The sequence below is a fragment of the Populus alba genome, chromosome 16 (assembly GCF_005239225.2).
Source record: "Populus alba chromosome 16, ASM523922v2, whole genome shotgun sequence".
Taxonomy (NCBI): domain Eukaryota; kingdom Viridiplantae; phylum Streptophyta; class Magnoliopsida; order Malpighiales; family Salicaceae; genus Populus; species Populus alba.
In genome coordinates this window covers 2,035,449-2,051,630 of record NC_133299.1, presented here as the reverse complement: position 1 = coordinate 2,051,630, position 16,182 = coordinate 2,035,449, and the positions used below count along the sequence as shown (strand labels likewise).

At 29.2% G+C, this 16,182-nt stretch overlaps 1 protein-coding gene across 2 annotated transcripts; it reads left to right on the top strand.

Annotated features, from left to right (window-relative positions):
* Positions 1–9,039: 9,039 nt before the first annotated feature.
* Positions 9,040–14,195, top strand: LOC118033172 (uncharacterized). 2 transcript variants are annotated; one of them, XR_012168223.1, is made up of 6 exons: positions 9,040–9,692; positions 11,450–11,562; positions 11,642–12,013; positions 12,437–13,175; positions 13,570–14,004; positions 14,138–14,195. XR_012168223.1 is itself a non-coding variant. In XM_035038063.2 (5 exons), the coding sequence occupies exons 1-5, from the start codon at positions 9,428–9,430 to the stop codon at positions 13,632–13,634; spliced, it is 1,554 nt and encodes a 517-aa protein (XP_034893954.1). In that variant the 5' UTR covers positions 9,040–9,427; the 3' UTR covers positions 13,635–14,017. The 2 variants fall into 2 exon arrangements, 1 of the variants encoding a protein (XP_034893954.1); XM_035038063.2 differs by lacking the exon at positions 14,138–14,195 and having other exon boundaries at positions 13,570–14,017.
* Positions 14,196–16,182: the final 1,987 nt, after the last annotated feature.

The window sequence follows — 16,182 nt, the reverse complement described above, 5'->3', positions numbered from 1 at the left end:
TGTTCGCCGATATGGTATTGGGCTTTTAGGCCGCGCTATGAAGGTGGGTTCGGCTCCGGAAAGAAACTAGAGAGCCTAGCCTAACACTAAGAGCATGTTTGGCGGTGTGATAACGATAGCTTTTCAAATAATTTTTTGTGTTGAAATGCATATGAATAATATTTTTTTTATTTTTTAAAAATTATTTTTAATAACAGCACATCAAAACAATCCAAAAAATATAAACCATATTAAATTTTAGCAAAAAAAAAATAAACTTTTGAATTTTTTGAGAACGCGGTTGAAACCGCGTTCCCAAACGCTACCTAAGTTATTAAACCCACTGTAGGAACTTTTCAAAAATATTTATAGTGTAAAAATTTATTAAATTAATTTTTTTAATATTTTTTTATAATTTTAATTTGTTAATATTAACAGTGAAAAAAATATATATTTCAAGTAAAAAGCTATTCTAAAAAGCATTGCACCATAATTTCAAACATTCTTTAGTGTGTTTGGGGGTGCTTTTATTTTAGGATTTTTCAAGAGTGTTTTTAACTTAAAAAAATACTAAATCAATGTTTTTATTAATATTTTTCATTATTTTGATATGTTTATGTGTAAAATTAAAAAAAAACATATATGTTAATATATTTTCAAGTAAATAATTATTTTGAAAAGCAAAATAGAACAAGAAAAAATCAAGTGACTAGAGGATAAACTTGTAACTTTGTAAAATCTAAAGGAGTCTTAACAAGATTAATTTTTTTAAATATATATATATATATAATAGAAATTATAATTTTAAAGCTTGAAAAATCTTAACTGTTTTTTTTTTATTGTTGAGCACTATGTCACTAGAATCTATTTATTTTAGCTTTTTAAAAGTATTTTTTTAAATATTTGAAATTTTTTATTTTTTTAGTATTTTTATATTTTTTTAATATCCTGATATTAAAAAAAATTAAAAATATTATTTTAATATATTTTTAAATAAAAAATATTGTAAAAAACAATTATTATCTACCCCCGATCAGTCTAACTCGATTAACGAACCACAGCATAGGACCATTGAACAATCACAGAGCAAAACGTCATTCCACGTCACCAATTCTATTTATCTCGTCATCGTCTATTATTTGGCATTTCTGTAGCCAGCTCGTTGTCTCCGCCACAGTAAAGACTCAACGCCTAGCTGCTGAAACATCAAAACAATCTAACTTGACCGCTTGTCGGTCAGGATTTTGTTTTTTAATGACAATAAAATACTCTTTGCTCGACTTCCATTCAACTCATGGGATCTTAGATGGGCCCATGTTTGTTGGGCAAGATTCTACCTCTAGCATATGATTGTTTTTTAAAATTTAATATCATACTTCAATTGATTTTTTAATTGCATTAAACAAGATATTTGGTTAATTCAATCACATTTTCAATAACTAATTAATTTGACTAAACCTCATCCAAACTTGAAAATCAACACTAATAAGAAAAGAAAAAATGAAACATCATAATTTTAATAAATACATTTACAAAGCGTTTTTTAAAAAATTTAAATTTTTTTTTTTGTTAAAAAATAATTTTTTAATATTTTTGAATTGTTAAAATAATTTTTAAAAAATATATTATTTTAATATATTTTTAAAATAAAAAATACTTTTAAATCACTAAACCTTCAATTCTTCTCAAGCTGCTCTCATGTATTTACGTATCTGGTTAATAAAGAAGATCACAAGAATCACATCGCATGAACAAATGTGAGGTATTGCTACGGCATCGGTACCATTCACGTGAAAATGAAATCGTAATTTATACCGAAATGGGAGCTCTACGTCTTAGAGTACAAGCTTGTGAGGTATTAGGGATCGGGACTACACGTGTACTACCTTGCGAAATTCAAGGACACAATTATAGAGGGTGATGAAAGGGAAGAGGAAAGTGAAATCACTAATTGAAAATGCTGGTATTTAGGGATATTTTAAAAAATAAAATATATTTTAAAAAATAGACGTAACTACAATATTTACAAATTTACTTTTCAAATCCAATGGTCAAGATATCACTGATAAAATGAAGTCAATGTGTTCGTATTGGATTATCCTTCGGCTAAAAAAAGTCTAAAAGCACAAGGGAGGACACAACAAAACGACGAGCCACACAAAATACACGTCGATCACGGGGGTGCGTGTGGGGGCGGTGAGACCCACCTATCCACCGTGACCGGTGCGTGTGGTTCATTAGTCATTCCTGTATTGGAAGGCACCGTAACCAGCTGCCGGGCGTACCTTTCGGTTTCTAATACAGTGAAAGCTTCCCCACCACTCACGTCCCTCCCTGGATATTTCAAACTCCACAAAACTTTTATTTGCTTACGAGTAAAACAAAGGATAATTACAGGTACAGTGATCCTTTTTTCCCCTAATGATCTTGTTGAAAAAGGTTTATGTGACGTGATTAACATATTATACTATACTCTAAAATGTTTGGGATTTTTATTGTGCTTTGGCCACAGTGTATTTTTTTTTTAAATTTGGTGCTCAAACTTCATTTTTTGGCAATTTAATCCTATTTAAAAAGTAATTAATTTCAAATTCTTATAAAAGTGTAAGATTAAAAGAAAGTTTTTCAAGTTAAAAGAATATAGGCTCCGATTTTTCGGCTACCACAGTGGCCGAAATCTGGACAAAACAGGTGATACATCATCTTCTTCTTCTTTTTTTTTTAAAAAAAAGGGGGTATTTCATCCATTCCAAGTGTATATTAAAAAAAAGGCTCGGTCGTGCGGATCTGCCTTGGTGGGGTAGCTTGTGGGCCCTAATTAAAATGGATCAAGCGGGCTAGCTTGGCTTTCCGAGCCCGGCAACGTCTGACCCCTTTTTAAAAAAAAAAAAATTCAATTAATGTTTTTTTAAGGCGTAATTATATTTACATTAATCCTCTTCTCTCTTTTATTTTGTTTGGAGAGTCTCTTTTAAATAATATTGATTTTTTGGTTATGCGTATAATTTTTGAAGAGGTTTTTATGATTCATTCATGGTTTTATTTTTATCTTTTGTATAGATAAACTATGTTTTTTAAAATAAAAAATATATATGTTTTCATGTGATATTTTAATATGTGTGGCCTTACATGTTTTTTTTTTCCTTTTATTTTATTTAATTAATTTAATATCATGTTTTTTCGAGAGTAAATATCTTGATCTACATATGTTTCTCAGTTTTTCAAGTTTTGTTTTTAAGTGCCATTAATGATTATTTATTTATGAACACACATAATTCTTAGTTTATTTAATTACATGTCCGTGTAAACTTTTTGATTTATTAAATTTTTTGAACTACAAAAATGCATTGAAAAAACTTGCATGTATAATTTTTTTTATTAAAAATACAAATATTTGACTAGCAATAAAGTACGGGTCACATGGCTAATAGATATTAAAAGTTGAGCTCCCATTGCCTTGGCTATAAAACCCCATCTAGAGGAAGGCTCGGGTTACGTTTTAAGAGAATCAACTCTAGATGGTCTTCTAATTTATTTATTTTTTAAATAACAACGATATTGTTTCGATTAATTTTTCTAAAAAAAACCAATAAATTAATAAAAATTTGAGATTTTATCATGTTAGCCAATAATTTAGATTTAATCAGGTCAATCAAATTTTTTTATTTTATTTTATTTTTTTCAACTCAAATTAGCTAAATTTCAAATCAACCAGCTGGGCTAGTCCAGATTCTATAACTATGCCCCTTTCAACAATTTTCTTGAGAGTGTATTTGAACACAACAATAACAAATAACTACAATTCCAGTAAAAGGTACATTTCATATGCTACTTAGGTCCATCAAAGATCAAAGTCGTTTTTCTCGAAGGTACATAACACTTGTGGATATTTCTAGCAATACTTTAGAGTAATTTGTGAACTATTCAATGGTAATTATAGTGCAATTATCACTAAGCTCGCTTGAAAATACTAATAACTACAATTCCAATAAATATATACAGTTAACGTCCACTCTTATAACATTTGTTAGAGAATCCTTAAAATTAAGCTTTAAAATTTATTTTACAACGTGGTTGGATTGTATTTCTGTTAAAAAATGATTTATTTTTATAAAAAAATATTATATTAATATATTTTCAAATAAAAAATATATTTAAAAATAAATTATAAACACGTGTTTTTTAATAATTTTTTAAAGTTTTTATAAGATTGTGTTTGATGGTTAGGATATGATAATATAAAACCTGACAAAATAAATTATAACATCATTTTTGTTTTGTTAAAAGTTGTTCCAAGATAAAATTCTTATCCTGTCATGGTAAAACAAGCTCATCCAATATTATTATTTTTAATTTTTTACAATATTTATTATTTATTTGTCACTTGTTTAGTATACTAGAATCTAAAATTTGATCAGTTTCATTAAAAGTAATATCTCCTTGTAGGAGCTTAATTGCAAAAACCTCACGATTTAAAAACTAGATTGTACATGCCATAAAATTAGAGGATCAAATAGATTTTCAGTAACGAGTAAAATATCATAAAAATCAAATATAAGCGCTAAAATAGATTATTAAAAAAAATAAAGAACTAAAATAAAATTTCTACAGAAATCCATTTAATCTTATTTTGATGTTGGGATACGTGCATCGGTCACAGGATAAAACACATATTATTCAATCCAATCCATGATGCCAAACACATTCTAAATATCTAATCAATGAATATTTCATAAGAAAAAATCGAATAACTCCAAGCTATGAATTCAGGAAATTTGAAAAACAGAAGAACGTCACTGTGAAGCCAGTCTCCTGTCTCTTGGAAACATTACAGCTAGCTGATTTAATAAACCAGGAGGCTGAATATACGCATTCCTGTTTCTTGGAATTTTGGACAGCGCAGTTTTTGTCTGTATCTTCTTCTTGGTTTGAATTTCTGGACATCCTCATCTTGGACACTACGTTCTGTTTTGAATTTTCCTGCAACCTTTTGGATAGTGCTCGAGCATTCTTTGTCCAAGGAGAATCATAGGATAGGGTTTTCAGCAAGAAAAAAGAAAAACATTCCTATATTTTTTACGTTTCAAAACTGTTTTTTTTTTTTAAATTACTTTAAGATAATTTATATTTTTATGTTTTTAGAAAAATAATAATAAAGTTTTTAAATATATTTTCAAGCATTTAAAAAAAAAATAACAGCTACAGGAATAATAGTTAAAGCATCTTTAACATTATTCAAATTTCAAAATTCTAAGGTGGTTCTAATAAAATGGCAGCCATTAGATGAGAGGACATCAAGATCCTTTGCCGACAATCCTGAGTCAATATCATCTTATGTCATCAGTCATCATCGTGACTAAACATTTAAGAGGAAAAATATGTTTATAAATGTGATAGTAGTTATTTTTTAAAATAAGTTTTATTTTAAAAAATATTAAAATAATATATATATATATATATATTTAAATATTTTTAATATTAACACATCAAAATAATTTAAAAATATATTAATTTAAAGCAAAAAAAATTAAAATTTTTTTAAATATATTTAAAACACAAAAACAAACATGGTTTAATATAATAGAATTTAACATGATTAAGAAATAATTTTCTTTATGAAATTTAAAAAATATTTCATACTAGATGATAGACTCTCGTTCATGGTTATTAAATTTGGTTTTAAATGACGAGTTGATCCAATAAATCACCTAGTTTAGAGCATGACGTTGTAAAGTTTCAATTCTAATAACTTTTTACATTATCCTGGTGAAATATGGGTAATTGGGTGATCAAACCCACTTTAAATCTGTCTGAGACGAGGCTATTTAAAAAAAAAAATCAAGATATTTTGATAAAAGTAAAAATAATAATCTAAATTGACTTGATGATTCACATGTTAACCTTGAGGGTGTTTGACGCAGCTTTAAATTGATTTTTTTAATGTATTATGTAAATTAATATAAAATATTATAATATATTTTTGAATTAAAATTATTTAGAAAGAATTATACACCACAATCCTAAAAACCCAATAATTATTCTCATGACCCAAATTTTTTCCGGTCAAATTAGTAACACAATATGTTTTTAAAAATATATTTAAAAAAATTAAATTTTTTTATTTCAAATTAATATATTTTTAAATTATTTTAATATACCAATATCAAAAATAATTTTTTAAAAATAAAAAAAATATTATTTTAATATATTTACAAAATAAAAAATATTTTAAAAACTAACAACAGCAATATTTCTCAAATAGACTGTAAGACAAACCGATTAATATTCACACGTTCACGACATGAAAAATTCACTCCATTTATTGCGGAGCCCGCCACAACAAAACATTTAACAATTTCTAAATCTCAAGTCAAAACCTTTACGGGCAAATACAACTCTCCAATCCACTAACACTTAAGAAACCCTTGCTTATTAATTAATTATATCATTCTCGACTATTATTGCGTTCTTAAATCACTTTCATAAAAGGGTTTTTTCTAATATCTGTAAAGTACACTTTAATAAACATGAATGGAATGATTTATTAGCAATGTTAAATTACAAATTAAGACTATATTTGCTTTAATTATGGGAATAGATTAATGTGAGAGAGACATGCCAGTTATTTAAATCAAGGTATGGCCTTGAGGCACATGTTAGTCACAGCTACGTAAATCCTCTAACCTGGTCTCCAACCAGCTAATCACATTCCAAGTTTCCAACTTTTTTCTCTTTTATTTTTGGTTAATGGAGAATCTCAGGAGGTGTTTGTAAATGTCATAGATATTGTTTTTAAAATATTTATTTTTATAAATTTATTAAAATAATATTTTTTTATATCAATGCATCAAAACAATTTAAAAACACAAAAATATCAAAATAATTATTTAAATTTTAATGAAAAACATATCTAACCTCAACATCAAACACTCTTTTAATGGGATAACCCACAATTCTAGTTGATAGGTTGACTTGGATTGGTTCTAAAACTATCAACCTTAAAATTGATCTCATTTATCAAATAGGTTAATCTACTACTCTATTAAATTACAGTAAGAAACTTGTTGATTTTTTTTATGTTTTTTAAATAATATTGTTTTGATTTTTTAAAACATATCTTTCGAGTTAATCTTATTTGCTCATAAACCGAATTTTACGTAAAGTCAAAATTAAATCATGTTTAATAAAAGAGGTGTTTGAAAAAGTGATATCAGTTGTAATTCAATATATTTTTTGCTCTGAAATACATCAACTTTAAAGTTGATCTCATCGACTAGATAGGTCAATCAATGACCCTGTTAAATCATTGAAAAAAAACTCGTTTATTTTTTTTTAAATAATATTATTTTGATTTATTTAAAATATACTTTTTGAGCTAATCTTGTCTGTCTATAAACTGAAACTTGATTGGGACTTTGGGAGTATGGTAGCAATTACGGTTCAAAATATTTTTTACACTAAAATATATTAAAATAATATTTTTTATTTTTTATAAATCAGTTATAACTATATCAAAATAATTTAAAAATATAAAAAAAAATTTGAATTTTTAAATCCAAACTCAAAAACTCACTTTAAACTGCAACGGGATTATTTGAAACGTAGGAAGCTGTCTGTCTTCACCACCACCACTCCACTAATGATTTTTCAAAAGGAGCAGTGTGATGGCTTACGCTACACTACAAGATGTAACAGTATTATGCAGTAAATATTATTTGACTAAGGAGAGTCAAAAATGGTTTTCCAGCGGAGTCTCCACTAAGGCAGTGTCTCCTCACATATAAATGCCACGCATTTGGGCGCAGGTGGTGGTGGTGCCCTATCTATTTCCATCAACACTCACTACTCCCCGTGGTCCCTACCCTTTTTTTTTCTTATATACATTCAAATAATAATAATAATAATAATAAAGTCTGCACTAACAATTTTTTAAATCCTGTTTAAGTACTGTTAAAATGCTAGCATTTCACAATTTTTAAATTTCATCACCGAAGACAATGAACTTTTTTTTTTAATTTAAATTTTTGGATTAATATTTTAATTTTTTTTTTAATGTTTCCCATATATATGAAGTGTATCTTTAATTTTTTTTTCAAAAATTGAACTTATTATTATTGACATGTAAATTTATTCAAAAATACTTTTTTATTATATTTTTTATATATAATAAATACAATTATTTTATGTTTGGGAATACGATTGTGGTTGTTTTTCAAATTATTTTTTATTCAGAAATGCATTAAAATTATGTTTTTTTTTAAAAAAAATTTATTTTTAATATCAACACATTAAAATGATTTGAAAACACTAAAAAAATATTAATTTAAAGCAAATAAAAAAATAAAAAATTTTAATTTTTTTTCAAAAACATTTTTAAAATATAAAAATAAACAAGACCTATATACTTTTTAAACTGTTATTCATCTAAAAATCATTAAATAATTTTTTTAGATGCTTTTGAGTAACTTTGAAGCATTGACAATAAAAAATAAAAATAAAAATAAATTATCAAAAATATTATTTTAATATATATAAATTATAAGAAATTTATTTTAACACACTTTTAATTGACAAAAACCTTACACCATATTACAAAACACTTATAATTTTTTAAAAAATACTTGAAGTTCACTTTTTTATTTGTGATCTTCAAACTATCATATAGGCACAATTAATTAAATTTGGTTTTATGACAGTCAATTTTTTGAAATTAATTTCCCATACTAAAACTAATTTCAACCATGAAACTCAAACCATCTATATTATTATATAAGATCTCATTATTCACAACAACTTAAAATTTTAAACCCCAATCCATGAAAGAAATAAAAACCCTAAGCATAACAATTCTCATCGATTATGTGATCAATTTATCTAAATCCTGCCAAATATGTCCAAACTCCAAGCTTCTCAATATTGAAAATCGAAATTGCATTATAATTTAAAATATAATCTAAAAAAATTGAAAATAAATTTGAAAAAAAAAAAAAAACAGATAAACCACCGCCATCTCTTTTAACCTAAAAAGACCATCCTTGTCATTTACAGGTGGTTACTCCACACACACTCTCTCTCTCTCCAACTTGAAACCCTAACTATTACTCCACCATTACCACTACATATAAACAAATTCAAACTACAAAAATAATATTATAAAAAAAATATATCTACCAGTACTATAAGCAAAAGGGTGCTTCTCTCCTCTTCTCTTACAATACATCTTCACTAATAAAATTCCCATCTTCTAGTACTCTCTATTTCCCTTCCTCTTCCTCCTCTTCTTGTTGTTGTTCTTTCACTTTCTAACTCCAAAACAAAAAATGGGTTCAACAAACCAAGACCCAATTCACCACCAAACAAGCCAAGTCCATTTTCACCATGAAGGAGAACAAGGACCATAGTTTCGAGGGGGGGAGGGGTTCTTTTGTGTTGTAACATTGGCTACATTATGGGGAAAGTGGGAAATAGTGTTAATGGAAGTGAAGAGGAACAAGGGATAGGTACAAGTGGTGAGAATGGAGAGCAAAATGTAGAGAGGGGATTTTATTGTTTTGGATGTAAAGGGAATTTTGCTGCTACTAGGTTTATCGGGTTTAGATGTGTTTTTGTACTTTTATTATCTGTTGCTGTTTTTCTTTCTGCTGTTTTTTGGTTGCCTCCTTTTCTACATTTTGCAGATCAGGGGGATCTGGATCTAGATTACAGGATTAAAGGTAGGGTTTTTATTTTATTTACTTTTATTTTTCTGGGCTTTTGAATTCGTGGGTGCTTGGCATTTTGAACCGTGGATAGATCTGGATTATTATTATTTTTATTTGTATTGAATTCGTGGGTTTTTGCTGGCCGAGGTTGTTAAGTAGTGTTTGGTTGATAATGTGAGAAAAAAAAGGAACGTAGAATTTATTATTTTGCCTTTTTTATGGGGTTGCTTGAATTTAGGGTTTCTTAAGTGGTTATGATCTGTTGGTGGGTATTGGGTTGGTGAGAAAATGTATGGAAAGAAATTGATTGAGAATACTGTGAAACAAGGTAAGACTATATGGTATTTACCGATTAAGTGTCTGTAGCTTGAAAATCTTATTGTGGTTTGACAACTTTGATTTTTTAGATTTGTTCAAGCTAGGAATACAACTGATGGAAGAATTTGGGTATTAGAATTTCTATATTAAGGTGGTGGTCTTTTGCATCTCTAATTTCGGTAAAGGTCTGGTCTTTTGAGGAATAGACCTATGCTTTGAGACATGGGTTTCTGAAACATGGATTGTTTAAGACTGAAATATAGACGGTCAGGATATGTTGTATTGTTTGTTAAATACAACCTATGCTTTATGCAAAACAAGAAACATTGATTGCACAAAATAATTGCTCCATTATGGGCCTCCTGAAACTAATTGAGTATTTGTTCATATTACAAAAACTGGACTTTGTATGCCGCATATGTGCTGTGTAATGATAGAGAAGCCACTATGTTCTTGCTAAAGCTTTTTCTTTGTTTTGAATAATTCGTTGTTGCAATTTGTCTCTCCTGAGTAGCACACTTGTGCTGTTGACTAGTCCCATAATGAATATGTACTGAGTATGAATTTACAAGCTTCAAATGTGTTAGCCTCTCCACTACTACCTCTTCACTCAGTAGTGTAGATATTTGGATTGAAGATTTAATACGGTGTTGGAGTCTGCAACAGTATCATTGTTTCATAAATGTCAGGCTTATACTTTAGTCATGTATGGCTGGTTTTGTTAGATGCTGCAAGTGATTTAGTGCTGAGGTCTATAATAAGTAATGATTTTGTATGGCTAACAGTCCCAATTAATTATGAAAGAAGTGTTATTAAGCTTAGTTCAGCTTGTGGATAATTTGAACTGAATTTGTGACTTTAATTTAGTTACCATTGGTGTTCTTCATGACTGATCTTGGAAATGGATGCTGAAAAAGCATACATGTAGTGTTCATGCATTTTTTATTTTAAATTAGGAATCACCTTCAGTCCTATGGTGCCATACCTTTTGAAATTGATACGTCTAATTAAATGTATTGGAAAATATAAGCGGAAATGATATGAGTGAAACTATCACCTGGTAATTACAGGTGTTTAGGTTTGTTTCATCAACGCAGCATGTGTTTTTGGATTCCGTTGTGAGATAAACATCAACGGATTTGTAGATATCTCTGGATGCTTATGCTATGCTGCTAGTGTCTTACAGTGAGTGGATTATTTCTCCAAAAGAAAAGAATAGCTAAGAAAATAGAAGATAAGAGAAAATGGTTGGTTTTAAAGCTGAAAAAGAAAAGGGCAAATGAAAATGTGCCTTTCATGCTATTTGTTATGTGGTTGCATTCAGTAAACGCTGCTTATTTGATATGCATATCATTGCCTAAGTCCTTTTTTCTAATTATTTCATGGGTTCAAATCATGAAACTCACTCTTTCAATCGTTGGAATCAATGTGTTCAATTTTCGTGTATTCAGATCATGATATAGTAGCAAGTTTCCTAGTCAAAAAGCCAGTTTTCTTGCTGGAGGACAATATATTGAAGCTCCGGGATGATATTTTTGATGAGATGAGAGTTCCTAATACCAAGGTATTCACTTGTTCCATTAGTCTTATATTATTTAATTCGTACTTCCTCAATTTTGATTCAAATTTATATGTTCAAACAGGTGGTTATCCTGTCTCTAGAACCCTTGGCTGGATCAAACAGAACAAAGGTTGTGTTTGGGGTTGATCCACTAGAAAATGATTCAAAAATATCATCAACTGATCAAAGTCTAATCAGGGGCTCTTTTGTGTCTTTGGTTGTAAACGATTCATCTCTCGAACTTACTAAGTCCTTGTTTGGAGATGCATCCTCTTTTGAGGTACTTAAATTTCCCGGTGGAATTACAATTATTCCACCACAGAGAGCATTTCTTTTGCAGAAAGTGCAAATACCATTCAACTTCACCTTGAACTTCTCTATTCTTCAAATACGGGAAAAATTTGCAGAGCTGAAAAGTCAACTGAAGGCAGGACTGCATCTAACGCCCATTGAGGTTTGACAATAATTTGCCCCTTCTCTTTTAAAACATGACCTGTTTTGCAGTTTATGTAACATCTATTTGTATCTATACATGCATGTGAGGTTTTGCTTTACTGCAGTGGTTCAGTATTCCAACTTTTGAATGTGTTTGAGATTGTAGTGTGGGGTGATTGTGTATTGGGAGTGGGACCTTTGAAATTGTGTAAAAAGTGACTTGTTAGATATATGTAAAGGAAGGGTTTTGTTTCTATAACTAGACTCTTCTTTTCTGACAGGGAGAAAAAAACTAATGCGTGTAATAACTTTTCATTCATCAAAGATTTTAGTCTATGATTACCCAAATAGAGACATGCCTATCAGTTTCTCAAGAGAATTTATTCATTTACCACTCTAGTGTTTGCTATGCAGAATCTGATGGTTTCTTTTGTGGATGCAGAACTTGTATATAGAATTATGGAATTCACAAGGTTCAACGGTGTCTCCCCCTACCACTGTTAAATCATCAGTTCTGCTGGTAATTGGGAATACCCCCAGGTTAAAGCAACTGGCTCAAACTATCAGGGGTAATTCTAAGAATCTTGGCCTGAATAACACTATTTTTGGTAGAGTGAAGCAAGTTCGTCTATCATCTATATTGCAACATTCACTCCATGGTGGTGAAGGCAGTGCCCCTTCACCTTCTCCTACTTCTCTTCCTCACCACCATCACCAACACCACCACCACCACCACCACCACCAACACCACCACCACCACCATGATGCCCATGCTCCTGCAATTTCACCTATACCTCCACCTAAGAGAAGTGCACCTGCACCTGTTGACGATTCACCTGCCCCATTGAAAAGTTCGTCTGCACCTCATAACAACCATGAAGCAAATCCTCCTGGTTGTCAATTTGGGCGCAAAAGAAGGTTTACAGGGAATGGTGGAAAGAGGTCTCATTTAGCCCCTTCAGTAGCACCTAGCAGTCCTCCTCACTTTGCTGCCTTGCCTCAACCCGACAATGATCGACCGGAAGTATCACCAGCACCTTCACCGATTTCCCAATCAATTCCTGCATCTAGTCCTTTGCCAAATGTAGTTTTTGCCCATGCTCCGCCACCATCAAGGGGTAAATCTGATGAGCATTCTGACACAATGCTGTCATTTTCACCTTCACCATCGCTGTCTTCATGTGAGTAGATTTAATAATCTTTACCAAGTGCTTCACATCACATACAAATCTAACACTCTTTTCTTTGTAAATGCGATGATGAATTATTCTTTGCTGGCTGCTCATCCTCATCATTCATTCTGGTTCTTTCTCTGCAAATTGTTTATGAAATGTTGTGGGTTGATTGCTTGATATACTGATTCTATTTTGTTATATTTTTTTACTTGGTATGCATTTTTCTCAAGCTTGAGTGTGTGACATATGTTTTCTAAAATCATCTTTTTCCTCAGACTGGACAATGGAAATCACTCTTTACGAATCTATCATGCACCGATGAGTTGGAACTGTTGGACCATATTATGTAAATGTTTATATTCCCATGAATGCCATGGACTAAATATATCTACTTTTGCAGCTTCTGCAGGTCTTCTCACTGTTCAATGGGTACTATCCCTAATTGCTGTTGTATTACAACTATAACAAAAGAAAAGGGGAACAATCTATTTTCTAGTTAAAATCACTGCTCTGGGATTCAGCATTCAATTCAGACAAATCGAACAAACCGGAGGAGTTTAAGTGGGAGCAACGCAAAGGGCTTGCCTCCCATCCTAGTGGATATATGTCTTTCTTTTTTTCTTTTTTTTCGTGCGTGTAAATATTTGATTAAAAGTTCAGCATGCAGATGCATTTTGAGGTCAAAGTCACAGAGGTGGCAGGCCTTTGATTGCATTGCTGCTGTTTGTGTATTCTCTTCTGCAGAAATGTAAGGAGAAAAAAAAGCCAAAAAAAGAAGAAGAGAACAAGTGTATCAAATTACCATTTTGTATCTCATCCCTGCTAAGTCAATCAGGTATGATTTTTGATCCCAGGTGTCCCGCATTCTCATTCAGTCTAGCTGTTGAACTCATCTAGCTTTATAGCGTATATGGTGGTTGAATATTGGGTGGATACGGTTCAATCTTGATCTCGTATTAACGTTACAGGTCAGATGAGCACTTTGGTCAGCAAGCTTTTATTAATATTATTGTTGTTCGGGTTCCATCGTAAGAGCAGTCTCAAACCCTAACCCTGCACCACTGTTAGGTGTGTATCATCGAGCTAAGCATTGTTTGGTTATTGATAGGTTGAGTCTTCAAAGGAAAAATAAATTAAAACTGTGACCTGGAGTATGACTCGCAAAAGGCAGGTTTAGAGAGTTAGGTTTTTGGTTCGATTTGTTTTTTAAGTATTAATTTGATGCTCATATTAAAAAAAATATAAAATATAATGTTAATATATTTTTAATTGAAAAAGTTATTGGATTACTATTTTTATTAAAATAGAATTGTTTTATTTATTTATGTATTTAAATTATTGTTGTTGACCCAATTAAGTATAGATTGAATTAGATAGGTTAACTGAGTTTAAATGAATTAATGTTTTTTTTATTCAAATTAAAACTTTATTCACGTCGAACTAAGTCATGAGTATTCTATATCAGTTTGTGAGACTATACCGGGTTACATCACTCTGCTTTGTACGTAAAAAAAAAACCTTGTGCTTTGTACGTAAAAAAAACTAAAAGAAGGTTTTTATCGTACCCCTATAATGAATAATGCTTCCTTTTTTTTTTTTTTTTTTTTAAAATTTTTTAAAAATAATTTTATGGTTTAATATTAGATTTATTTCTTATTTGGTTACTTGTATGAAGGTAGGTTTGTTGAGTCAATCTAATTGACTTGTATTTTTTTTAATTATATATATATATATATATTTTAATTTTATTATCTGATATTAAATTGATTATAAATAAAACTTCGTGATTTGTTTTTTATATTATTTTAATTGTTTAATGAGTTAATTTGAATTGATTCAAGTTATTTTTTATGTATTTTTTTTTTTAAATTTGATCATTCAATATTGGGTTGATTGAAAATTGAGCTTTACGTTGATTTGTTTTATATAAGGATATCTTAGTCTCATGATTAAGATAACGGGGTTTGACATTTTAATTTTTGTTAAATAAGTTGTTTTTTTAATTTTTTCCAAGAAGTTATTTTGGTTTCATGATTCAAGTCATGAGTCCTTTAATATTGAATTTATTTCTTATCAAGTTCCTCAACTTGTGTCCCAAGTCGCGGGTTTTGCGGGTTAACTCGGTTGACTTAGTTTTTTTTTTTTTAATTTTATTATTTAATATTGTGTTTGATTGAGAATTAGACTTCGTGATTTATTCTGATTTGTTTTTTATTAGATTATTTTGATCTTATAACTTGAGTTGTCTTGATTTGTTTTTTGTCATTTTTAATTAATTTTTTTACAAATTTTACCGTTCAATATTCAAGCAGACAATGTCGATTAAGAATTAAGCTTAATAATTTGTTTTGATTTGTTTTTTTATAAGGTTATTTTATTTTTATGACTAAAGTTGAAGACTTGACATGTTAACCCAGGTTAAATTTCAAATTATTTTTATTTTTATTTTTATTTTTTTATGAGATTATTTCGGTCTCATGAGCCTAGTCATGATTTTGATGAATTTATCTAAGTAATTTTTATGATCCTTTTTAATTGATTTTTCTTTTTAATCTCATAATTCAATATTCGAACTGATTGAGGATTAAAATTTATGATTTACTTTTTATGAGTTTAACCTGGTTTCATGACTCGAGTTGTGAGTTTGATAAGTTAACTAAGATTGTTTTTTTAGTTTTTTTTTTTTTTTAATTTCATTCTTCAACATTGAGTTGATTAATAATTATACTTTATATTTTGTTTTGATTTGCTTTTTATATATAATTATTATGATCTCATAACCCAAGTTATGAATTTGACTTGTTAATTTGAGTTGATCAAAGTTAGTTCAATATGTTGTTAATATAAGTTGATCAAAGTTAGTTTCAATATGTTGTTTCATGATTCAAGTCACGAGTCCTTTAATCTTGAATTTTTTAAAAATTAAACTATATTTTTACAGGGAGTTCCATGTTGCTTATGAACTCGTAAAGTCAATTAAATTATATTGAGATAATTTTTACAAGGTTTTTTT

Coding starts and splice junctions, on each gene's coding strand:
- LOC118033172 (XM_035038063.2), top strand. CDS start 9,428: ATGGGGAAAGTGGGAAATAGTGTTAATGGAAGTGAAGAGGAACAAGGG. Junction 9,693..11,449: donor TCTAGATTACAGGATTAAAG/GTAGGGTTTTTA, acceptor TCGTGTATTCAG/ATCATGATATAGTAGCAAGT. Junction 12,014..12,436: donor TGCATCTAACGCCCATTGAG/GTTTGACAATAA, acceptor TTGTGGATGCAG/AACTTGTATATAGAATTATG.